General features: G+C 38.4%; 1 protein-coding gene and 1 long non-coding RNA gene across 10 annotated transcripts in view; both read right to left on the bottom strand.

Moving 5' to 3' along the window:
* LOC120322813 overlaps window positions 1-2,442 on the bottom strand; it is a 34,474-nt gene extending 32,032 nt beyond the window's left edge. The window contains exon 1 of the long non-coding RNA XR_005562739.1: window positions 1,081-2,442. This is a non-coding gene — a long non-coding RNA (uncharacterized LOC120322813). The remainder of the gene's footprint in view (window positions 1-1,080) is intronic.
* Window positions 2,443-4,039: 1,597 nt separating this feature from the next.
* LCA5 (lebercilin LCA5) lies at window positions 4,040-22,818 on the bottom strand. 9 transcript variants are annotated; one of them, XM_039379131.1, is made up of 13 exons: window positions 22,786-22,818; window positions 22,409-22,478; window positions 22,206-22,306; window positions 21,468-21,583; window positions 19,943-20,142; window positions 17,642-17,827; window positions 16,404-16,786; window positions 13,430-13,959; window positions 11,774-11,911; window positions 10,440-10,536; window positions 9,159-9,304; window positions 7,204-7,342; window positions 4,040-5,443 (listed from the first exon to the last, which is right to left on the bottom strand). In XM_039379131.1, exons 7-13 carry the CDS (start codon window positions 16,600-16,602, stop codon window positions 4,638-4,640), a joined length of 2,055 nt encoding a protein of 684 aa, XP_039235065.1. In that variant the 5' UTR covers window positions 16,603-16,786; window positions 17,642-17,827; window positions 19,943-20,142; window positions 21,468-21,583; window positions 22,206-22,306; window positions 22,409-22,478; window positions 22,786-22,818; the 3' UTR covers window positions 4,040-4,637. The 9 variants fall into 9 exon arrangements, with proteins under 9 accessions (XP_039235065.1, XP_027567295.1, XP_027567296.1 ...); XM_027711494.2 differs by lacking the exons at window positions 17,642-17,827; window positions 19,943-20,142; XM_027711495.2 differs by lacking the exons at window positions 17,642-17,827; window positions 19,943-20,142; window positions 21,468-21,583.
* Window positions 22,819-24,720: the final 1,902 nt, after the last annotated feature.

Below are 24,720 nucleotides of genomic sequence, written 5' to 3'. Positions count from 1 at the left end.
TGTGTGGGGTGTGAGCACAAGCGAAAGCAGTTCCAAAATAAGGGCACTTCCCTTTCTGAGGAGGCCTCCCCTATTCTCTTGCAACATTACTTCCACCTACAGGTGAGAAGAAAACCAGCACAACACAGCTGATAGGGAGCTCCAGAATGAGGAATGAAACCAAGGGAGAGGAGATAAAGGGAACTTAGCGAGAAGATAACTGTGATGCCTAGGGGATGAAAAGCAGAAGTCTGTTCAGACAGAACAAAGGTGTTCTGATGGTTCATCAGAACGAAAGACATGGAAGCAGCAAGAGGAGTCTATGAAAATTTGAGGGAAAGTGCAGAAAGAGGGTTGCAGGACAAAGGAGGATTCACAGAAACGATGGCAAGATATCCTGAAGGCAAAGTTTAAACAAAATGTTTCAGGAAACAGGAAGATGGAGGAAAAAAAAGGGTATTGGAAAGATAACCATACAGGAAGCAGCTATTGTGGAGGGAGTTGAGTCAGGATTTGCATCCCAAATACAATGTTGTCATATTCAAGGACAGATGGGCACACAGGAGGCATCTGAGGCAACTTTGTGCAAGTAGAATGAAGGGGCTTTGTGCAAAGGATTTCCACTGGAAGGGAGCATTAATATCAGTGGAATGTGGCAAGGATGACAGAATGACAGAATAGCTTTGGCTGGTACCTTGGTGGGTCATCTGGTCCAACCCCCTGCTCAGAGTGGGAAAGAAAATAATACATAGGAGATGAAAATTCCCTTACATCTTCACAGATATAAAGTTAAGACTTAGCTATAATGCCAAAAATGCATATCCAAAGTCAAACCTTCTCTATAGTTGATGTTCCCCTGTGGAAGCAATGTTCATTTTACAGATTACTGGAATTGCTACTATACCTCTGGATTCTTTGCTATGAAGCACAGAGGGTTTTATTGCATATCAAAAGGCAGCAAAGAACACACATGACAGTCAACCTGTAGCTTGCTCTAAACACACATGCACATATGATGCACAGCTGACACTAGCACAAAACAAGGATAGGAAAAATATTTCTCATGCAAACTGGGTTGGTGGTTAATCAAGTGAATCGTACCTTTTAGAGAGGTATCCTAGCAACCCCCCAGCAGTCACAAGTCCTGGCTGACGGTGCACACTGATGCAATTGTTCTCCTCCTGCAGACATCAAAACTTTGCAGCTAATCAAAGAGATAATTCGAAACAGGAGAGCATGTTAAATTTGATCCAACAAAAGGGAATTTTATAAATGAGCAATGTCACCTGGGGCATCTCTTATGCTTAAAGTTGTCATCTTGGAACAAGAGTAGGTCAGGTTTAGCAAAGCCGTGCAACGTTGGGAACAAAACCTCCCTTCCTGCGACTGGCAGCACGATTCTCCTGAAGGCACTCACTTCTGCTGCATTGATTTTTGCAGGTCGGTGCTTCAGAGCACCATGCAGAATTTATTACTATTTTCTTGAATAGCAAAGGCCTACCTGAAGCACCTTCTAGAGCACAAGTATCAGCTATGATGCTCTCATAGCCACATGTCCCACTATGTTTCCATGATCAAATTCATACTCCTAACATGCCAGATTAGATATTCTTTTACATTTCCTGACACTGCGTATAGACTCAGGGCTGGCTGGAATAGACCTTCTGTCTCAGGACCAGCAAGGAACCTGACGCTACCAAGTAGCCTAAGCTCATCCTCTGCAAGTGTCCTCATTTCGGAAGCATTATAGATTTGCATTTTACCCCTTTAGGCATGGATGCAAAAGGCAAAGCAAAATCACAGACATAGGATTTACCAGCGTTCTGAAAAATCACCTTTTTTTTTCAGTCTTTAGTTAAGCCCAAAGATACCTCAGAGCTGAGAAAAAAATTCAACATGTTTAAGCATTTCCTAGTTCAGTTTTCTTACCACCGTAAGCGTTCTTCAGGCTTCAGTTCAGAGTTGTGAAGGGCATCCCAAGTTCCACTCTGATGGTTTACATTTCTTCTGGACCACAGAAGATTTACTACACTCCCCCCATGCTCTACAGTTCATCTCCTCTCTCAAAAAGAGAAATCTTTATTCTTAAAACCTCCTGTTTTCTCTGTCAGATGAGCTCTGACACTTGCCTACTCTCATCAGATGCTCCTCAGACACTTTTCTTTGATGACCACCCTCCTGGGGATCAGAACTGGATGACCAATTTTCCTGGGGCAGTAATAATTTCCCTGAATATCCCACTAAAACTGTTAATCAAACTTTAATGATCCTTTCCTGTTGGAATGGAGCAATTTCTCATCTTTGGTGGTTCAGAAGGAAAGCAAAACACAACAGAAGTAACAGCCATACATTTAAACATCAAACAGAACCTACAACTGGATATACACATCAAATCATACACAAATCATCAAAGCTTTTGTGACCTACTTTTTATTGCACAAGTTGAATTTTTTTTTTTTTTTTTTTTTTTTTTTTTTTTTTTTTTTTTTTTTTTTTTTTTTTTTTTTTTTTTTTTTTTTTTTTTTTTTTTTTTGTGGTCAATCAAGTGCTATTAAACACTGCCACCACTAAAAGCAACATGAAGATTACCCAGCTACAGTACCCAAGACCAGGAGTCAGGGGACTACAGGAGATCAGTGTGTCCAGTTGTAAGGTCTATAGATCCTTTTAAGACCTTGCAAAATTTTCTTCAGTGAGTAGAAAACTACTACCCAATAGCAAAAACGCTGCTTACAGATGCTAGAAGAATCAAAAGGTTTCCTCCCACTATCAGAAGATTACCTCTCAAAGTGCTGCCTTTATACATTTTAATTATAATGGCATCTGTATACCAGTAACTCTAAAAGTAGAAAGTGCTGCAGGAGAAGAGAATAAATAAGCTGTAGAGGTGGACAGCAATGAGGGGAAAAGGAAAATTACACCTGTGATACTGTTCCCAGCAGATCAATTTCTTTTCACCTTCCTAAAGCAGATACGTCTTTTATTATTTGTGCAAGTCACCGCAGTATTTGCTTCAGGAAGTGTCTGGTAACAGGATGTGAAAATTTGTGAACTCAAGAAGGGGCCGATAATATAAAACAGCTTAGAAACTACACATTTGTAATTGAAGCAGCAGGGCACATCAGTTCAGCACGATATTAGAATTTGCCAGATGTTAATGAGTTGACGTGCAAAGAAACAAAACCCAACCCATCCCTCCATACACACGATCCTTAATAACTGCAGCAGCTACATCACTGTTTTATGCCTTAGAATCCTCAGCCACAGGAAAGAAAAATAAACAACCCACCCCCTCAAAAGTATCTTCAGGAGCAAGGCACCTTCTTCTAGAAGGGCAGCAGTCACCCACAAGTGGGACAAGAAGTTTAGACAAATAACCAGCCACTCACAAACACCCACAGTGTCGACTCACAGACTTTTCCTACCTCTTATGCCACAGTATTCCCCCCAAAGAAGTCACTGCAGTAGAGTAACACAGATAGTTACATTCGCTGTTGCCAGTCAGAATTGTCCTGATATTCTGACCATCTGCAAGCAAAATGAACCTGATAAAATCTGTAATATTACAATGAATATAATTGGGACTGTAAGCAAGCAGGTGAACATGAGCTGCTCTTCACTACCAAGAAGTCAGAACAGTCCCAGACACCGGGTCTGGATCTGTGACTCATTTTGTTTCTGAATGGGGGAGCAAACAATGTGACTGCATGATGCAGACACCAGTCTTTCTTTTCAGAAAAATCATTGTGTTCAGAGAAATCTTGACTCAGAACATCTTGAAATTATGAGATTTCTTCTCTGTATTTTAGTATGTTTTGAATCAGGCTCATAGGGATCAGAGAGGCATTTCAAAATATGTTGTTCTAGTAAGGAATGACCTTCAGCTTATTTTCTTGAATGTTTCTGCTAAATCCTTCATTACCTACCTTTTTCATTTGTGTACACAGCACCAACCAGTAAATAACATCACTAGTAATGTTGCTACCAGCTCCTTCCCCAATATCAAGAAACAATATAAAAAGTCAGAACTTTGTACTAAAGAGGATCTACACACAAAAAATTTACTCAACTCATTTAATAAAACCATTTTGTTAAAAAATTACTTAGTAATGATTGGAATTTTACATATAAAATTCAGAAATTACAAAAAATGGCATTGTATAACAAATATAATCTGTATAAATGAGAAGACTTAGACACATTTGGTAGTAAGGTCCACAGAAAATCTACACAAAAGAGAAATTGGCTGTTCCTGAGTTAATTGTGCTTCTGTTGATGTTATGAGATAACATGACAGCAGCGTAAAATATTCTCTTTCTAAGAGAATTTGTGCTAGGGATGTCTCTTCTATCCATTTCATGACTGATATTACACATGCCTTCTCCTGGCACAGTTAAGTGGTTCTCCAAATGTGTGAGAAAGAAAATATCTGAGGCCTAAAAGAAGTACTCCAATTGAAAAGCAGTGTATTGTGAGCAGCCCTCAGGTAAAAAAAAACAAACAAGCACTGCACCTCTCCTCTATACATATACCCATTTATGCAAATTATTCCTTCATAAGGCTTTACAATATATCTGACATCTTTCAAATCTGTATCTAATAAATATTACATGAAAATAGTTTTTCAGTATTTACATATGAAACATATAAAAATATGATCACTGTAAGATTACTTCTTCGATTTCATCTTCTAAAGAACCAAGGGTCTTGACTCCTGGCTTGCTTGTAGTGTATTGCAAACGGTGTCTGTTTAGGTTTCTTCCTTCACCAAAAAGCTCATTGTCTTCTTTTACTTTGAGTTTACTGTTTTTATCAACGAAAGGAGTATTACTAGAATCCCAATCTACATCAAAAGGTGGTGTATTGTTATTTTTAGAGAGAACAATGGTACTGGCACTGCTTCCAAAGAGTTGTTCCATTAAATTGGACTTCTTTTCTTTCTTACTATCGAAATCTGCATTTTCCTTAACATTTTCTTCTAATTTGTCACTTTTTTGAGTAAGCCAACTTGGTCTCCCTGATCCTTTCCCAAAGGAAGGTACATAACTACCAAATGTTAACTCACAACTTAAATCTACAGTTCTTACATTTTGTTGCTTCTGCCCTTGTGCTCTTGTGGCATCGTCCTGGCTGTCCTTTACAGAAAATCCATTAGTAACCTTCCCTGGAACCTCAAAGAATGGATTAGTTTTTTCCTTCTTCTCCAGGGAATCAGATTTTCTTGCTGTATTTATGAGTGGTGCTTGGGAAGTTGGTTTCATGTTTGCTGTACTTTGAATTTCTCTATCAATTTCTTGCATTTTAGCAAGCAGGAACTCTCTTTTTCGCCGCTCTTCCAACATTTCAGGGCTTTCACTCTCCACTTCAGGTTTGCGGATTTCTGCCTCCATCTTTATTTTCTCTTCTTTATCCAATAAAAAGTTGCTTTCTTTTTTCATTTTGTCATATTCTTTCCTTTCCCACTCTGTGAAAAATGTTTAAGCGATATTTAAAATGTTTTAATTTTAATGTGCCCTTAAAAGATTTTGAAAATAATGCAAGCAAAAGCCATTGATTTTTTAACATGTTCTTCTATGCACAATGTGGTTTTCCTACTGCAAAAATAAATTCTTCAAAAATTACAACTAAATCCACTCCTGGTTCTCTGCTAAATATAAAAGTCTATTGTCATCTTCCAAAGGTATCCAGACATTATCCATGTTTTAGAATTTTCAGAGCAATTTAATTTCTGCCAATTGCCTTCCCACTTCCTGGGTTTGAATGAAAATTAATACAACATTACTGATTTTAATAGTTTTGACTTGCACAGTAGTTTAGTTTTGTCATCATCACTGACATTAGGCCGGTCCTGGGATATATGTTTGGGTTTTTTTTTCCCCTAAAGGTAACTACTCCTGTGAAGCTATCAGATCTCAAAGTCATAGGAGTCATTACCTATTTCAAGCAGTGAATGATTTAAAATATACTGCATCCACTGCATACAGAAACCACCTTTACACAAGTGTCTGTGCATCACTGTGTGGACTCAATGAGAGTGACTGCGCACAGCTACGAAGGGACACCAAAGGTACAAAACAGTAACAAACTTATAACCAGAACCTGTAAATGCTTATGTGTAGAAGAAAGAGGAAGCTTCTCAAATATTTCTCTTTTCAAAATATTTTTCTATCAAGACAACAGACATGTATTTGGCCAAAAGTTGAATATGACTACTTGGCCCCTGCAACATAGTGGCATTCTCCTTTCAACACTTTACTCAAATTTCTGACTTCTGTTTTCACGGAGTTCCATGTTATCTACTGTAATTCAGCTCAAGTTTTCAGAAATAACTGCAGCAGTTCAGTTAAAATATTTAATAAATACTTTTTCAGTAGTATATCATTCTATCAAATTAAGTAAGGAGCTACCTTTCTGTCTGTAAGGTGGGGAAAATACCAGCTTATATTGTACGATGGGTAAGGTGGTTAAATCATCTTATTCAGAGACATAATGGAGGAGATTCTTGGCTTATGTAAGTTGTGTTAGAAGATTTTCACAGACTTTACCTCTGAAAACAGCTACAGATTTTTAGAATTCTTGTCATATACAATAAGTGCTACTGTTCATTAACTATAATCACTGAAAGAGTTCTTTAACATGACAGCGTGAAGTCCGTCTAAAATACTTGAGACTGACTTATGAATAGAAGTCATTAAGATGCTGTGAAAATCAAGTGAATAAAAAAGCAGTATTAAAATATAGAAACTGACATTTCTCAAATAGCCACACCAAATGATTCAGATAACCAAAACTGAAAAGAGAAACTACAATTTCAAATTATATAAGTGAAGTAGATATGTACTGAAAAAATAGGCTATAATAAAGAAAGCAGATTTGTTCTACAATAGTAAAAATCTACTGCCTACCTCAATAACATTTAGCAAGTCAGAGCTAACATCAGCATTTACCTGCTATCTCATTCTTGTTTTGTAAACCAAAATCTCTTAAGATTGCAACGCTTTTTTGTGGACAGCATTTTTTGCTGTTGCATACTTAATCGCAGGACACAGATTATTCTATATCCCATATTTTTTCTGATTCTTCTTTGCATAATATAACTGAAAATAATTTTCCACTGTAGTGATGGCTGCAAAATCATTTTGCTCTTCTCACCAGAAACCAGCAGCCTCATTTGATTAGTATTCTATGGTGCATCTTTCAGCCTTCAGCTGCCTCTTTCCTTACCGTCATGAAGTTTTGAAACTCTCTCCTCTAAAGCCTGCATTTCCTGAAAATATTTCAGTTTCTCTTCCCTTTCCCTGTTTTGGTCTTGTCTTAGGAGGTCTGTTTGCTCTTTCCACCCTTTGTCTCGAGTTTCTTTTTCCTGAAACACATTAATACAAAACCAAAACTGATGGGGAAAAACAGTCAATAAAACAAACAAACTAACAAAATCATAAGAACTTCTATGTCATTCTGAAATCACATTCTTACTGCTACACATAAAAAAAGTAAGTTACCCTAAACCAAATCAGATTTGACAACCCAGGGGTTTGGCCCCAAAATATCATCACTTCTAGCATTGTTTTATACACCTGAAACAAAACGAATAGACAGTCAACTCTATTCTGTATTACACATTTCAGGAAAGCTGCAGCTCCAATGTCATAAAGGAAAATTATCACTGTCAGGGTAGTTTTCTTTAGAAGTCAGAAGTTGTCTTCTTTAAGGACTTTAACAGAAGGCCAAACCTCACCACCTTATTCTCTCAACAAGCAAGCAATTAGTGACCCTCTACTTCCACAATCTGATCTTTTTACTCAAGCAAGTGGGTTGTAGATTCAGGCAGTTTCTCAAATTTTTGAAGTATTAAGTAACAAACAGTGAAGGAGAAAGATTTATTCTTGCATGACAAATTCAGCTAGTGAATATACATACACATTTAAAAGGAAGGAACCTGCAGAAAAGATAGTGATTTTCACTGCTGATATTAATAATACAGAAAAGTAGTGGCAATGAAGTGAAGAAAAAGTCAGTGTAGTCCAACATGTGGGAGCTAACTTTGTAGGTTGTGCTCATTTTAGAGCAAAATAAGCTTCTAAATTAAAAATACACTTCTAAGTGAAATAGTTACTACTTAATGAACAAAGAAAATATGACCATTAGTCAAAAAAACTTGAAAGTATTTTCCCTTCAAGTACAAGATTATCATTGTTATATTAAAAAGTATAAACTACATAAGGAGATGGTAGCCAGGTATTTAAAATGCTTCACTTTAAAAACTCACTACCCAAATCTAATTTGCATTATTTAAAGCAATAACCATATAGAGATCATATAGTTGGATTTCATGAGTCCAACTGCACTTGTACCAACTGTATGGTTTTGTAACTCACACACCCAAGTATATATTGGAATAATATATACATTAAACTACATTCATAGTTACAGAAAGGATTTTGGAAGAGAGAATATACCAATGAAACAGCCATGAAAAAGTTTCAGCCCTAACTGGAAGCCAGTCAAGACCATCCTCAGAGCATTACTTCTGAAAAATAGTCCTAGCCTTATTTGTAAAATTTGTACCAGAATCTGGTTCATTCTGATCTTTAAGACTTTACAAATCTCTTTGATTTTAGCCTGGGGTCACAAAAGTATTAGCAATACTTCTAATAGTACTATTTTTATAATAAAAAGGGAAATGGAAAAAAAAAATTCCAAGCATTTTGACAAAGCTGGAAAACCAGAAGAAATACCAGCACTGTGACAATAAGAGGAAGTGTTAGATTTATGCATTGTGAAATAAATCTGGAAAGTAAAAGAAACCATAATTAAGACCAAAGAGAAAAGAGAGAAAAGGCAGCCATCACTGTTTAACAGATTGCTCAAATAAGCATTAGAAACAAAGAAAAGGGGAGAAAACAAAAATGAAGCCTCAAAAACTTGAAAGATATAACAGTGGCAGAAAAAGAAGCAAATTGAGCTAGCGGTTCAAGACACAGAATATGATAAACTGTCACAAAAATGGAGCACGATATTTGTAGAAAGGTAGATTTTCTCTTAAAACCCAGAATGTTTTCTAAATCATATTTTCTATATATTTATATTTGTATATTTACACATATTTTCTAAAAGCTCTGCCTTGAATAGTCTGATAGGTGAATTATCTGGAGCAGGTCTCAAATTTTTATGGAACTCACTATTTTAGGAAGAATTCCTTCTTTCTTGTTTACTGTGTCACCACAGACAAGTTCTGATTCCGGAAGAAGTTCTGGTGGTGAGAAGTATCCACTGGTTTGTACACCTTTTGTCAGGTGTGGTCCTTTTTTAATATTTTGGTTGTTGGCTGCAGAAAATACAAACTAATTAAATTGTGGTTTTGCTCAAAAATATCCTGCTATATACCTATGTCTCATTTTTCATGATTTGCAGCAAACATAAAAGACTGTATTGAAGTCAATGGAAGTGGAAAGTATTGACAAGTTTCACACAGTTGTTTTAAGCATCCATAAAAGCTAATTATAAAAAAAATTATAAAAAAATGCATGCAAAAATTCTACCGGAAAAAATAATTAAAAAACCACCTTAAAGCTACTTATAGTGTCATTACAGTATATTATTTGTTAAAAATCCCCACAAAATATGTCACTCATCTTACTGCTTGTCACAGAAGCAAAGTCATAAAATTAAAATTCACTTATTTGCATCTTTGAAACATGTACACTTACCTCTAAGGACTAACATTTTAAAAAATCTGAACCTAAAATGGGATAATAGTAGAGCATCTATAATAAAATGAGCAGTAGACAAACTGTTTGAAATACTGGCATTAAATATTTAAAACAGTCTCATAAATTTCTGCTGCTTCTGACAAAGAGATTCTACTGATTCAGTGATAATAGCCCAAGTACACACATAGAACACACATATTTATGTGGGTAGCATAAGGTTTGAGGCTGTCTTTTCACACCAGAAGAAATCACGGTACTGATAATTTTAGAAGATTATGTTCAGGGACATATGCACCCTTTGAGGAAAAAAGGAGTGCAGCTCATATGACAGACAGTAAACTTGAATCAGTAAGAAATAAATAAAACAGATCACCAAAATATTCATAGCAGTGAAAATACATATTTTTAAAGCTTCTGTAATTTACTGTCAAGTGAACATTACCTATGATCTATCAGAGATTTTACTAACAACCTTCCCTTCTGCTTTTAGCCAAGATCATCTGATATGAAAGGAGTTAAGTCTCCTGTTTGGTAAAGTTCTATGTTTTGGTTCTGCTGCAGTTATAGAACAGTCAACAATCCATGTGCCCTCCTTTGTAACCAGTGCTGTGATGAAAGTAGTGCAAAAAGATAAACGTTCCTGAACAAGCAGCACCCGAGTGAAATTCCAAGTGTCACAAAAGGTATAACCCAGCTGAGTCATTTCAAAGTGGTGCCAATAATTTTTCTTTGTTGCTTCATAAAAGTTACCTCTTTTTCTTTGTACAATATCCATGTCTTTTCTTGGTGATAGCTTCAACATACGATTAGCATATATATTTTTTGCTTCAAGTTCTCTTTCTTTTTCCTGTGAATGAAAGAGGTAGGTATAACAATAATATTTCATTTACTAGCCATTAGCAAAGCTGTAAATTAAATTAAAAACACATATTGTAAATAGAAACAGAGTAATCAATTGTTTCACCCAATGTTTTAAGGATAACAATCACATTCCTAACCTTGTTTATGCTATAAGAAAGCAAATAGAACTTTCTCCCAAAAGAAACTCATTAGCCAAATATTAGGGAAAAAAAGCAGTTCTGCAGTGAAAATACAAGTAAACACCAACACTTCCATAAACACAAACAAGACTTACAATGTGTGTATAGATTGCACAACTAAATTTTAAGTACTGTAAAGAGTTAAACATTTCAATGCAAGCAATACTTGTCGCAGGGCACGTCAGTATCAGGGAGTGGAGGCCCATTGTATCATAGAGCTAGAGGCAAACTCTTAGCACATTTATTGACTAAAATGTAGAAATGAGCAGTGACATCATCTGGCAATGAAAATATTTCAAACTATCAAATTCTCCACTAACAAACCAGGCTTAAAATACTTACTCTAAACAAGTAAGTTTTAGAGCTACTAACACTATTACTTGCTTAATAGCTAGGAAGGTAGTGAACTGGTGCATCTCCAACATGTTTGAGACTTGGAGTTTCAAGGAAATTCTCCTAGAAACTAAGCACTTTAGCTCAAGTCTTACTTTTTTTTTTTATTTTTTTTCCCTAAAGATAAACTGACTGGGTAGAATATAACAATATTTTAAGTACTTTAATTGAGAATTTGGGCAAAAATGGCTGGGGGGATGCAAATAAACCTTTGCATAAATTTAGAAACACATGAGGACATAAAAAATACATGAAAACAATCTTTACACAAATCTACTGCAATGCAATGTACTTAGTAACATAAAGTACTGTTTATGCCTGCAGATTTCATTTTGAATTCAAGGGCTCAAAACCTAATTTTCCAGTAGATTTTGTGGTTTAATTTCAGTGCTTGGTTATGTACTCGATCTTACTTTTCTTAACTAGCGCTAACAATAATGATTAATGTAGAAACATTCCTGCTATAAACACTGGAGGGTCAGAGCACAGAACATTTTGATTTAATGCAGGAAAAGAACTCACACGTGGTACATAATTAAGTACACATCAGAGACTGCAGTTACTGCTAAACTATTCAAACCCGATTGCAGATACTTCCAAAGATAAAATGCCAGAACATGGTTAGCAACTTCTATTCCTTCCACATTTTACCTTCAGCTTCTGATTTAGCTGATGAAGCTCTTCTTGGAGAACTCTGTTTTCTTCTTGAGCCTCATATAGCTTTTTTTTCTTTGAATGTAACTCTCGTTGAAAACTGCTACCACTTAACTCAAGATTTCTTTCCAGATCCTTCAATTAAAACAAAATACTATTTTTTAATAACCGAAGTACTTTCTATAGTCAAATTACTTAAATAAAATTACAGTAAACCAGTGTCTTGGATTTAAATATCAGTTCCACCACTTCTGTAACACTGAATACATTTAAACCCTTAATCCTAACTTTCAGGGGGCAGACAGAGCACCTGCACATGCTGCAGCTCATCCTTCTGAGTATTGAGAGGTGATTTGAGGACATAATGGGAACTCACACTACTTTCTGCAAGGCTCTTGCCACAGTGGACCTCCATGTCTCTAATTCAGATCTCCAACTGATGAGTTAGAGACAGAATTCCTCCCTCAGAGTGCAGGATTAGAAGGAAGAAGGCAAGAGAGAATTTTTAAACTTTCAACTAGAAACTAGCCTGTGATTACGATTGCATTTACATACCTTTGTCTTGCAATAGATATTTTAAGTGAACTGTGTTGACGAAAGAAGGAAAAAAAGTACAAGAAAATCGCTTTTTAAAGCATGACTTATTTTAACATGATCTAGTACTACAAATGCTGAAATACCTGATCATAAAACTACAGATAACAGATGGTAACACTACAGGGTGAGGTGGTTTGGCTAACTCAGTGGTTTATATCTTTGTACTTCGGGATTTATTTTACAAAAGGTTAGTTTCCAGCTTAATCCTTTGGATTTTCAGATCTATTATCTATATAATGTAATTTAGGTTTGATTACTAATACAGACAGCAAACTTTAACATAATTTTAATGACCAAGACAATTTCAGCTAAAAATAGGATAAAATTTATGTACTATGTATAAAAATATCTAGTATAAAAACAGTACCACTACCAACAGATGTAATAGTGTTAACACAATTTTTAAGTAAGAAGAGTTTATAGACATATTTACAGTGTAGACACACTTAGACATGTTTAAAAAACATAAACATTTTGGATGGACAAAATTAAAAAAATATATTGGACAAATTTCTTAAAATGCATATCCATAAAATGTTTTAAAGATCATTTCAGTATTTAAAAAATGCTCTAATTTTGTTCAGCTGAGCTCTTGGGTGTGCAGAATAGTGGACAATCAAACACTGCATGAATGCTGTTCAAAAATTGAAAAAGAATTACTATATAGGGGTTTTTTTTAGAATTTTAGGGTACAGTTCCCTAAATACCCAGAAATTTTTAACAAATGCTTCCCCTCCAAGAGGATAAATTAGATTGCATAGAGTTGTATTATAACTGCATGCACTTCTGAAATATTATTATTAGTTATAAAAACACTTAAAAGCATAAATCCACAGGCTATATTCTGAGAAAATACACTTAATTTGTAAACAGAAATTTGAATGCACAACTACCAAGTATGTAACTATATAATCACCTTGGAAATAATTTACTTGATTCTACTTCTGTGTAAAACCAAAAAATACTGATTTTCTGTTTGCTCCATGACTGTGAAAAATTACAATTCATTATGGTAAGAAATATCTGAAATTTCTTACAAAAAGAAAGCCATCTCACCTTAACTCTTTTTTCCCTGTCCTCTAGCCTGCTCTCTGCATTGGCTAGTTTCTTTGCCAGGTCATCTCTTTCGGCAAGGTGCTTATCTGCAGACAGCTTTTTCAGTTTCTGCAAGACAGTTTTTGTTCTGTACAGTTCATCTTCCGAATCTTTCAGCCGTCTCTCAGTTGCACGTTCTCTCTCCTGAGATTTTCGTAGGCGCTCCCTTAATATTCTAATCTCATTGTTGTGCCGAGCAAGGAGCTGAGAGATTTCGTTTTCTGTATCTTCGAACTTATTCAGGGCTTTCTCCTGCCTGTGCTGAAGCCTCTTCAGTGCCCTGTTTTCCTTCTGCAGCTCATCTAGTTTGATGTGGAGTTCAGTCAGTTCATTTCGGAGCTCATTGATTTTCAGCAGCCTCGCAGAAAGAACTCTTTTTGTAACAAGATCTATATCTTTTGCAGGAGAATCCCGAGTGAGGCTCTGAGAACGGAAACCCCACCGTGTCCCTCTCTTGCTTGGTGCATATTTGGAATCCAATTTCTTTGTGGCTAAGAGAGAAAAAATAAAAAGCATGTTTACTACTAGACAAGGCAGTTTGTCTACTCAGGCATCCTTCTTGGAATCAAGCTCTGCCTAAAACAATTTTTCAATACTTAGCAGAGATGGCAGATTTCAAACCAGACAATAAAAGGCATATATATGATAGACCTATGTTCCTTTTGATAGCCAAAAAATGGAGATCTATGTCTGTGATCTACTGTAAGAGGTAATATTTGCAGCCATTAACACAGGACCATTGTAAAGTAATCATCTGCAAATCGTATCAGAAACAACAATCATATTTTGATATTGTTTATTAAAATGGTTTAGAAATAGGATACTATAATGCATACGAAATTATCAAATGCTATAAAATGGCAACAATTAGCTAATCACTAGCTAGTTATGTATTATGCAAGATGTAATTCTCCCAGACAAATGCAGTAGTATTTTCAAATCCAGCTGCCGTGCTTACAGACAAAACAGCAGATTTCAAAGGCTCAATGTAAAAAGCCTCCAAAGCAAAATTACAAATCCCATGAAAATTCAGTTCTCTTTGAATAATTTATTCTTGCATCACAAGTTATTTTCCACACAGTATTCTCATTTGATTACTTGTATGCACTGCTCGCATTCCTATTTGGTATTATTATTTTATTTCCATCCCCATAGATAAAAGCTGAACATTTTGTTTCTATCTTATTTGTCTCTCAAGCCACACTCAAAAAATAAAGCATTTAATCCACCAAAAATATCTCTTAAAACAATTGAATTAATAGAGATAATTCATACAAGCTTAATTTATTAAGGTACCTCAGTGTCTGAAAGAAATACGCTGAGCAGCAGTTTATAATTCCAGCTGGAAAGCTGGGATACAGCAATAGTGCAGTTACCTATACACAGACAGTGAGTGTGTGTGACAGTAAATTCTTCCTCCCCTTTTGCACTCAGCATGTTTCTCTAGAGAATACTTTTCAGCAAAAATAACAGCTTAAAAATATACTTTTATAATTTCCTATAAAAATTTTACACAAATGCTCATTCATTTTCTGCTTTATGCTCATTTTTTCCACAGCTTGGGCAAACAAAAGAAGGTGTGTTTTTTTTCCTTTGCAAAGAACACTTATGTCATACTCAGGTGTGAAAAGATTATCTAATACATGCACTGCGGGAATGATGCCACTCCTACCACCAACTAAGGGAATTCCCATTTACCATAAACTTCCAGCTCCTTCAAGAATTTCTCCATACTTAGGACAAATTTACCATGATTGCACTTTTGATCATATAGTTAAATTGGGGCATAGCGTCTTTCAAGACAACATAACACGACATTCACAATACCTTCATGTAATAATTATGTTCAATTCTGGCTGTGTAATCAAAGAACTGGTCATTCATTTGCCCCCTTCAAATTAAATAGCACAGAGGAACTGCAGTTTTTGTTTTCCAGCTAACCCATGACCACTATGGAGAAGATGCCACTTTGGAACACAGAGAAGCTCAGCAAAACACCAGTTACACCAAGACACTCACACTGGTGAGGATCTGAAGAGATCCACTCCCTGGGCAAATTCAAGACCTTCTGGTACAATCTAGATCATAATATTGACCAAATGATTCATACAGTATCAAGCACTTACAAACGAACTGGGACACTTGCTCAAGTAAGGCAGGACATGCTACAACTTCACCAGAAAATGCATACAGTTACTTAGAACAAGCTGTCAAAGCATGGCAGAAAGCCTTCATATCTCTATTTCGGCCCAGGACCTGTATAACCATTCTCTTCTTTTTTGCAGGGATGTTCACCTCCCCAATCAAGAAAGTAGCTTATGTCTGTGAGGGAGCTCAAAGTGGAGCTATGTCACCTCAAATTGGAAATATTTTACCCTCAGGGAAGGAACAGGAAAAGCTTTCTTTTGAATTTCTACCTGAACTTAACTGTCGCCAAACCCGTTTTCTCTCTTGCCACATTGCTGGTCTTCATTTGTTTGTTGAAAGTCACAGTATTACACTGTAAAGCTCAGTCAACTAGACTTCCACAAGACAGATATCTTTAGGTTATCCCGTCAGGGGAGCTTTAATAATTGTCTCTCTTTTACAGACTGCATAGTAAGGACTTCCCTTGGGTCCTTGGCCTCGAGTTTTTTGTCAAAAAGAAAAAGCAAGCATCAGCATGATGCAACAAAAGGCTAGAATAAAAGCCACGTTCTCTTGTTAAGAAAAATACGAAGAATTCTGAAAATCACCAACACCCCTCCTCATGCAGGAACAGATCAATTTCAGTTTACAACAGAGCAGTTACTGTCTACCTGCCATTTGTAGTGTTATTCACATGAACCGTACTTGTAGATCCTCATAATGCTACTTTCCCACTTTTGTTTCAGTTTTCAAAGGTAATTGACTCTTTGGAGCAGTTACAAAGCAGCAATTTCTGCTATCTACCTACCTTGGTAGTGCACAAGGCTGTTTGAAGCCTGTGTTTTGTGATGTCTCTTTTCTTGGCTTGTAGATGGAGAGCTGAGTGCTGGTGACTGGCTGGATGAATGAGATGCGTTACCTTCATCTGAATAATAGGAGTCGCTATTTTTATCCTCATCTGATTTCCTCTCGTGTTCAGAATCTGGGCTCCTTACTCTTTCTCCCATTTTTCAGATTTTACAGCTTTCCAGATTTTTCTCAAAGACTGTTCATTTTGGCACAAAGGATATTTCAGTTGCCACAACGGGAGCAGCTGGATTATTTCCTTGGGTTTATCATCTTCATCTCCAAAGCATGAGATCTTTGCAGTTCAGTTCAGTAAGCAGTAGTTATCCTTCAGAATGCATTTCTCTGTAACAATTTAGAGAGAGAAAAAAACAGTGAGAACAGTGTTCCACTGTTAAGAAAGAAAGGTAAAAAACCTGTAAAAATATTCAGGATTCTTACAACCTTGTTACTTTGAGATATATATTCAATGTGACAAACATCAGTCTTGGAATGCTACTATTATTTTTAGAAGACTGAGGCTCTTCAATCTCAAAAGAGAAATCAGAAAATTAACACAGAATTCAGAAAATTAAATCCAGAACAAGAATAAGAAACTACTCCCAGGCTAGAGAGGGGAAAAGAAGCATTTGGGAAACAAAATAGAACACAAGCAAAAGTTTGACGTTATTCAGGAAACTAATTTAGACATGTTTTAAAACTTCCAAACCAAATGAATTAACAACTTATCCATGCAACTAGAATTGAGATATTGGTAGAATTTGACTAAATCCTCTATTTCACAATTTCTGACAGTCCAATGATGTTAAACAATGGGCTTGAAAATAATTGTCCCATTTATCTGGAGTACTTTCTGTCCCTAACCACTAATGAGACTGTACCTAAATATCACAATCTTCACCCTGGAAAGTATTCTCATACCCCTCAAAATCTAGTGCTTCATGCCTTTAAGAACTGACCAGAGCACACATGTTTTATACTATATATATTTTTATATCTGATAAGAGCGACTACACTGCTGGTATATGGTAAACAGTACACCTGCAGCAGGTATAAAATGAAAATGGCCCCTCCTGCAGCCTATCTTTTGATATAAACTGGAAAAATCCCATAATCCCAAGGTGAAATCACTTCATTTTTTATTTTTGGAGACACTTCCTGAGAATGTAATGGAGTAAATATGTTAAAAATTTTCCTCACCTTCTCGGTCAAAAGAATTCTCTCAACAGTTTAAGAAGTGTTTTACTGACTACGCTCAGCTTCCCAGGTCTTTTGTCTCTCTCAACACTCTTCACAGCTCTCAAGCTTATTTCTCTCCCTTCAATCCAACATCAAGCCCCTAATGGGTGAATAAATAGGCCTTGCACCAGAGCTCATCAGTTCTACCTGTTGAATGACATAAGCTCCTAGCTCGTTTCTAAATGACAAAGCAAATTACACACAAAAAAACTGAGCAGCTTTCAATCAAAACTGCTCTACGCTGCAGGACATTCAACACACCTGTAAATGAGCTGTAAATTTTTCACTGTATTATTTCCCAATAAAATAAACTTTGCCTGCTTCTCAGCCTTCACTGCCTATACATGCAGAATTGCATAGCCAAGCAGAACAGAAATGTCAGCTGCCAAGACTGTTTTTGTTACAAATTCCAGCTTTCTGGCACGCTTCACTATTAGCACAACTCTATCTCAAGTGACTGGAATGAATCCATTTGCCCTCATAATCTATACAGAAAGAATTAGAGGAATAAACATCCCATCAGGTTTCTAAACTGGGAAGCTGCTGGGAAATTAATACCGAGTTACCTGGAAAAGAGTATTTTTCTTTACTCAGGGAGTAACTTTTCAAAATAATGATTTGTAAGCATCTAAATATTCTCAAAGTGGTCTAAATAATAATAATGACAAGTCTAAAACTTATATAAAAGGATTCTGATGAAAACTAAAATTTCACTGCAAAGCCCAACTGTTCTAGAGATTGCTAAACACATGCTTGGAAGGTATCAGCTATTGTGAACATTCAAATGATCTGCATTGATTGTTCTTTTTCCTTCTGAAATAATGGAACTACTAATGATATTTCAAAAGTATAGACCTAACCATAACTGTATTATCTTGTCTGAGTTTAAGTGTAATGAAAACCCCCATACATTTACATGAGTGCAAAACTAAGATCATGTAAGAACATCAGAACATATGAAGGTGCTGTCCTACTCCCAAACAGCTCCACTCCTAAGCCCTGGCCCCACAAACACCTGTGCAGAATATATGTTATTTTGCTCCTTGAAGATCAAACTAATAACAAACTAAAACACAGGCAGAGTTTTGGGGATAACCTGTTCTCTAGAGCATGCACAGACAAGACTACATCAGGTCTGTCGCCACAGGACAGAATTTCAGGGAATACAAAAAAATATAAAATAATATATTTATATTAAAGTACTAATATGAGATACAAAAATAGTACTCTGGAGGGCTGTAACACAGATCTCATATTCTTACAGTCACTCTGACTGAAAAAAAACCACATTAAAACCAGTAGTTGCTTTTGTAACCCACATGAAGTGAGGTGGTGTCATTGAAGGCACAGGCTTTCTTTCCAGCTAACAACATGGGCCACAAAACTTGCCAGACTTTGTCTGAACTCATCCTGGGTGCCTGGAGCTTTGCTACAGCTTATTTAGCTGCAACAAATTCAGTTAACAACCAGGGAACTTATCTAATTTGTTGTAGCTTTTTGCTTAGCTTTGTATACATTTATGTTTTAAAGTAATGGACAGCAATAACCAGTAGTTATTCTGTGAAGAGGGAATCATCTGTGATCTACAACCCTTGCAAAAATGCACCATAGGGGGGGTACAGGCATGCGGTGACTGCAGGGCCTGAAAGTGCCAACACAGTACAGTGCTGGAGCCCTAAGCTGTAACATCTCACCTGTGCTTAATTCTGTGGGAGGCAGCCTTGGGAGTTGGATAAAACCCAGCAACATAGAGGACAAAGAATGAGTACTCAACATATGTAAAACACACTATGTGGAGTAAGTTCAGATGTAATGTGGAACTGTGAATCAATGATTAGAATAGAACAGAATAGAATAAAGAGCAAGGCGTTGATAAGTGTGTTATCAACCAGTAAAAATGATCACAAATGGACACAAGGCAAGGAGGAAGAAAGCATTAGCATCCTCCTCCAGCCAGGGAATGTTGGTGACTTACTGTAAAGACATCCCCTTCGCAGTTGAATCCAGTCAAGTCCCAGAGGATGAGTGAGTGAGCAAAGATAACACCAGAGGGTTTGGTACTAGAGTTTGTGTCTGTATCACTGTAACCACACGTGGCTTGAACTGTGTTAGTATCTGGACTAATATTAAATCTTTGATTAGACCGTTAAGATTTTAATTAGACCAACGATCATTTGTTGCCTCTGCATTCGTGTTCCTTGTTTTGCTTATAACTGCTGAATAAAACAAATTGGCAGGAATTCAAGCAACCTAGTCTCTTACTTGGACACAAGACTGTTCCATGGCCACAGTGGCACATGTGGCATCCAGAGGAGTCCCAGACTTACGGAAGGCATACATCACTGTTAGAAGCACCGCTACATCCAGAGGTGTTAACCTAGTCCTCCATGCAGGCAGGGATTACTCTGTGAGGCAAGTACCTTCAGCAGTGTAGATACAGCACAGACACAAATTTTGTCTGCCTTCAGGACGCAGAAGGATAAAAAGAAACCATCACGCACAGATTTTTTCTTGTTTGAAAACAAATGGAATGGCATTTAGGGAAGGCATAAATTCCTATAGTTCAATCATCAAGATGTCTAATTATATATATATAAAACAAGAACACTCACTTTCACATATCAACTTAAAGCTGATCAGTTATTTTACAGTCCCACAAGAGTCCACTAAAGAGGCAATAATCATTTTGAAGAATGCTTTTCATAACTCACTGTATTTAAAACAAACAAATTGTAAGAACTGGAGGATTAGAATTATCCATCACTTCTATACTGGATATTTCCCACTTTTAAGAATATTTTGCTATATTAAGTATCATTTTGACAAACAGCAATATAAATGAACAGAAATTTCTGATGTATTCTGGAAGTACTCAGAAAAGCAATGGACTGAAAACAAATTGAAAAAGCTGAACCAATGAAAGCTCCCTTGAGAATTGCCAAAAACATTTTTTGAATCTTCAAATGGTTTTCAGTTTTATAAATTCGTAATATTATTTTCCATATGAAACAAGAAACCTCAGTCTGTCAAGTCTTGCCAATTAATTTTTCCATCAGTTTATAATATAATTCCATTAACAAAAGAATGCACAGTTTGTCTTGAGAACAAAAGAATCACTAGGACATTTGAGTTTTACTTCAGTGAGCCTAAGGACTGCCTAATTAAGAAATGTTTTTGTTACCTGATTTTTCAATTGTTACCAACTAGTTTGAGCTGATTATCAAGTAAGTTCAACATGTGTGAATCCACAAAGATATTGATTTTCCACTTGTACATGTAATAATTTTACGAGAAATGAAACACTGTAGGTTAGCAGTGGGTCTACTGAGGTCCACCACCACCACCAAAACCCCAGTCCCCTCTCCTCAAGACTCCATGCAGGCTTTTAGAAGCCTAAGGAATCGAGATCAGGTCAGTATAGAATGGCTGAAGTAAATATGGACTTATACAAACTTTAGAAAGAGTTTTGTTTCCAGAATTTCATACTCTTTTCACTTCAATGACTTCTATCTATTGCTATTATTTTCATATTTTGTATTGAAAACATGTTCATTATTACAAAAAACAGTTGAGCACCAGGCCACTGCAAAGGACATAGACAGAACAGAGAACACAAACCAACTGAAATGATTCTCTCCCTATTACTCCTAAGTAAATCACGGAAACAGAGCCATTGGACTACAGGTATTAAGCAACAGACAGAAAGGAAAACCACTTAGTAATTCTTCTCTCACAGTACATCCAGAGCTTAGTTCTGTAATGTAAGACTCATAAAACTTTTTATGACCTTTTCAGTATTAACACCTTTCCAAGACCAGGGGACGCCCGGTGCTTTCACTGGCCGCCGAACGACACTTCCCGAGTACAAACACTGACCTCTAACGGCCTCCTCAGTTCTTCCACCTATTCCGAGAGAGGGACAATGCAAGAAAGGTGGCTTCAGGCAAGTACAAAAGCATCAATCCAAGTTATTAAAGCACTGAACTTAAGAGCAAAGAAAAACTTCAAAAGAAATTCGTCTCCCTCCTCTTCCCCCATCCATCTTTTTGATAAACAAATGCCGTATTTTTTCCAGAAGAGAGAAGAGCAAAATAATAAATCACATGAAAATATACTCAGTGATGAGACTTTAGTGAGGAGGAAGTATTTTATTAGGGAAGTTTTCTGCCACTGTTGACTTAACTATGCATTTCTTGTAGGTTTACCAGCTTCTCACAGACTCACAGAATCAATGAAGTTGGAAAAGACCTCTGAGATCATTGAGTCCAACCTATGACCAAACGCTACTGTGTCACCTAGACCATGGCACTGAGTGCCATGTCCAGTCTTTCCTTAAATATCTCCAGGGACGGTGACTCCACCACTTCCCTGGGCAGCCCATTGCAACGTCTTATCACCCCTTCTGTGAAGAAATTCTGCCTAATGTCCAACCTAAACCTCCCCTGGTGCAGCTTAAGACTATGTCCTCTTGTCCTGCATTTTGGTGAATTAAAATGCAATATTTAAAAGCCAATGTTATGTCTACCTGACTCTGTGTTACTTTCATCAGCTCTCAAAATGAAAAAGCTGCTCTAAGGCCCAGGTCAGGGATGAGGAAACATCAAACAGGGAATGTTCAGGCCAGTCCTACAACCAGGAAAAGAGATTATGTTTCTAAATCAGACTCCACCACGGAGGCCCACGCCGTCGCTTATATTCCCACCAATATCCCAGTATGTGCAGACTTACCTAGTTCAGCTTAGCCATCCCTGGGAGCAGCTCTCCAGTTCCCAAAGTGCAAGTGGGCAGCTTTCCTTCACTGAGCACAGAATACATCGAATGTTATTTTCAGTCAGCACTTCCTGACAACACATTTTAAGCGTAGTCACCGAATCGTACCCACACTAAATGACTTCGCAGGAAAGAGCCTGAATACTGGTGGCCCGAGACTTTTCGGAGGCCAAGCCCAGACCTAGGCCCGGGCCCGCTCCCAGCGCCCGCAGCCCCCAGGAAAACAACCTTCCCCCGCCGCGGTCCAGTTTCCCCCGGACGCTCTCTTCGCCCCTCGATGTCCCCTCCGCCCCTCGATGTCCCCGCCACCCCCGTCCCGGCCCTTCCGACGGTACCTGCCCGGCCCGGTCCGGCCCGGTCCGGCCCCGCCCGCCCGGCGAACGCGCCGGCGGTTGCCGCGTTACGCTCGGAGGGGCCGCGCGGCGGCCATTGACAGCGGCTGCCCCGGCAACGGGCCGCGGGGGGGGCGGGCCCTCGGCGCCAGCCATTGGCTGTTCGCCCTGCCAGCTCGGGGCAGCTGCTCTTCCCATTGGTGAAGGGCCGCACCCCGGCTGCTGATTGGCTGAGGTGCTGCAGGGCGGGGGGTGCCGTGCGGGGCTCAGGTCGCGCTGCCGCTCCGCGCGGCTCCGACCGCGCCGGCAGGGGGCGCTGCGGGCCCGGCTGGCGCGGCGCCGGGGGAGACCTGTCGGGGGCGGCGGGGCCGCGGCCCTACCCTGAGTCTGCCCTGCCCTGCCCTGCCCTTCCTGAGTCTCTCCTGCCCTACCTCCTGCAGGACCTGTCCTGCCGTCACCGTCTTGGTTCTGTAGGGCCGCGTGTGTGACATCGCAGGACAGCAGCCCAGGGAAAAGGACCCGAGAGCACTGGTTGACAGTGGCTGAACGTGAGCCAGCAGTGTGCCCAGGTGGCCAAGAAGGCCAATGGCATCCCGGCCTGTATCAAGAACAGTGTGGCCAGCAGGACCAGGGCAGCGATTCTTCCTCTATACTCAGCACTGCTGAGGCTGCACCTCGAGTGCTGTGTCAGTTCTGGGCTCCTCGGTTCAGGAAGGACATTGAGGTGCTGGACTGTGTCAACCAACAAAGCTGATGAAGGATCTGGAGCTCATGTCCTGTAAGAAGCAGCTAAGGGAGCTGAGGTTGTTCAGCCTGTGGAAAAGGAGGCTCAGGAGTGACCTTGTTGCTCTCTACAACTACCTGAAAGGAGGTGGTAGCCAAGTGGGCATCGGTCTTTTCTCCCAGGCAACTGGCCACTGGATGACAGGACAGTCTCAAGCTGCACCAGGGGAGGTTTAGGTTTGACATTAGGAGGAATTTCACACAGAAAAGGTGATTAGGTTGGAATGGGCTACCCAGTGAGGTGGTGGAGTCACCATCCCTGGAGGCATTTAAGGAAAGACTGGACATGGCATTTAGGGCCACAGTCTAGTTGACAAGGTGGCGTTTGGTCCTATCGGTCCTAGGCTGGACTCGATGATCTCAGAGGTCTTTTCCAACTGGAATGAATCTGTGATTCTGTTCAGGGAGCTGCCAGGGAGCATGGGGGTGGATGAGCAGCCTACCACAATGCTGGCACTCATTGCACCTCCTCACAACCCCTCCGGGCAGTGGGACTGAGGGAAGCCTTTGGGGGTACTCGGGCACATGCTGGCATTGCCATCTTAAACAGGTCTTAAAGCTTTAGGTCAGGGCAGCACCTGGGTGTAACGACTGGTTAGGGATGAGAGCAAAAGCAGAGAAAGTGCTCTCTGCTGAAATGTTTTTCTAGGATAGGAGTTAACGAAATAGCCAGTATGACCAATATGTGACAGGTTTTATGCATACGTACATCTATATCTCTGTGTGTGCATGGTGTAATTTAAAAGCAAAACTCCCCCAATCTAGCAGGAAAAAATGAAAGAGGAACGCTAGCAGATTATAAAATATCTAGAACTTGAAGCAAAATGGATTGTACTGACAAAAGGATAAAAGTACTGCCTAAAGTCAGCAAATACACTTGAATTCAAAGGCAGGCCCAATTTAATGAGGCTGTTGTGGTTTATTCCACAAAGAAGTAAGAGAGTTTCTAAACCTTGACTTTTATTACTCCAAGTTAATGTTGTATTTTTTTTACCCTAATGCTAATCTTTGTTAATAAATGTAGTTAAACAAACTTCTTTCTAGAGAGAGGAAGGCAAAGGAAATAGCAGATCTTGCTTGCATCACTGGCTGATGGAATATGTTATGATAGCACAGTGATGGAAGCGACACAAGAATTTGGGTGGAGTAGGATAA

Source organism: Pipra filicauda, unplaced genomic scaffold (genome assembly GCF_003945595.2).
Source record: "Pipra filicauda isolate LSUMZ 115617 unplaced genomic scaffold, ASM394559v2 scaffold157_size4220110_pilon, whole genome shotgun sequence".
Lineage (NCBI taxonomy): Eukaryota > Metazoa > Chordata > Aves > Passeriformes > Pipridae > Pipra > Pipra filicauda.
The sequence above is the reverse complement of the archived record's forward strand: the minus strand, read 5'-3'. Positions and strand labels throughout refer to the sequence as shown.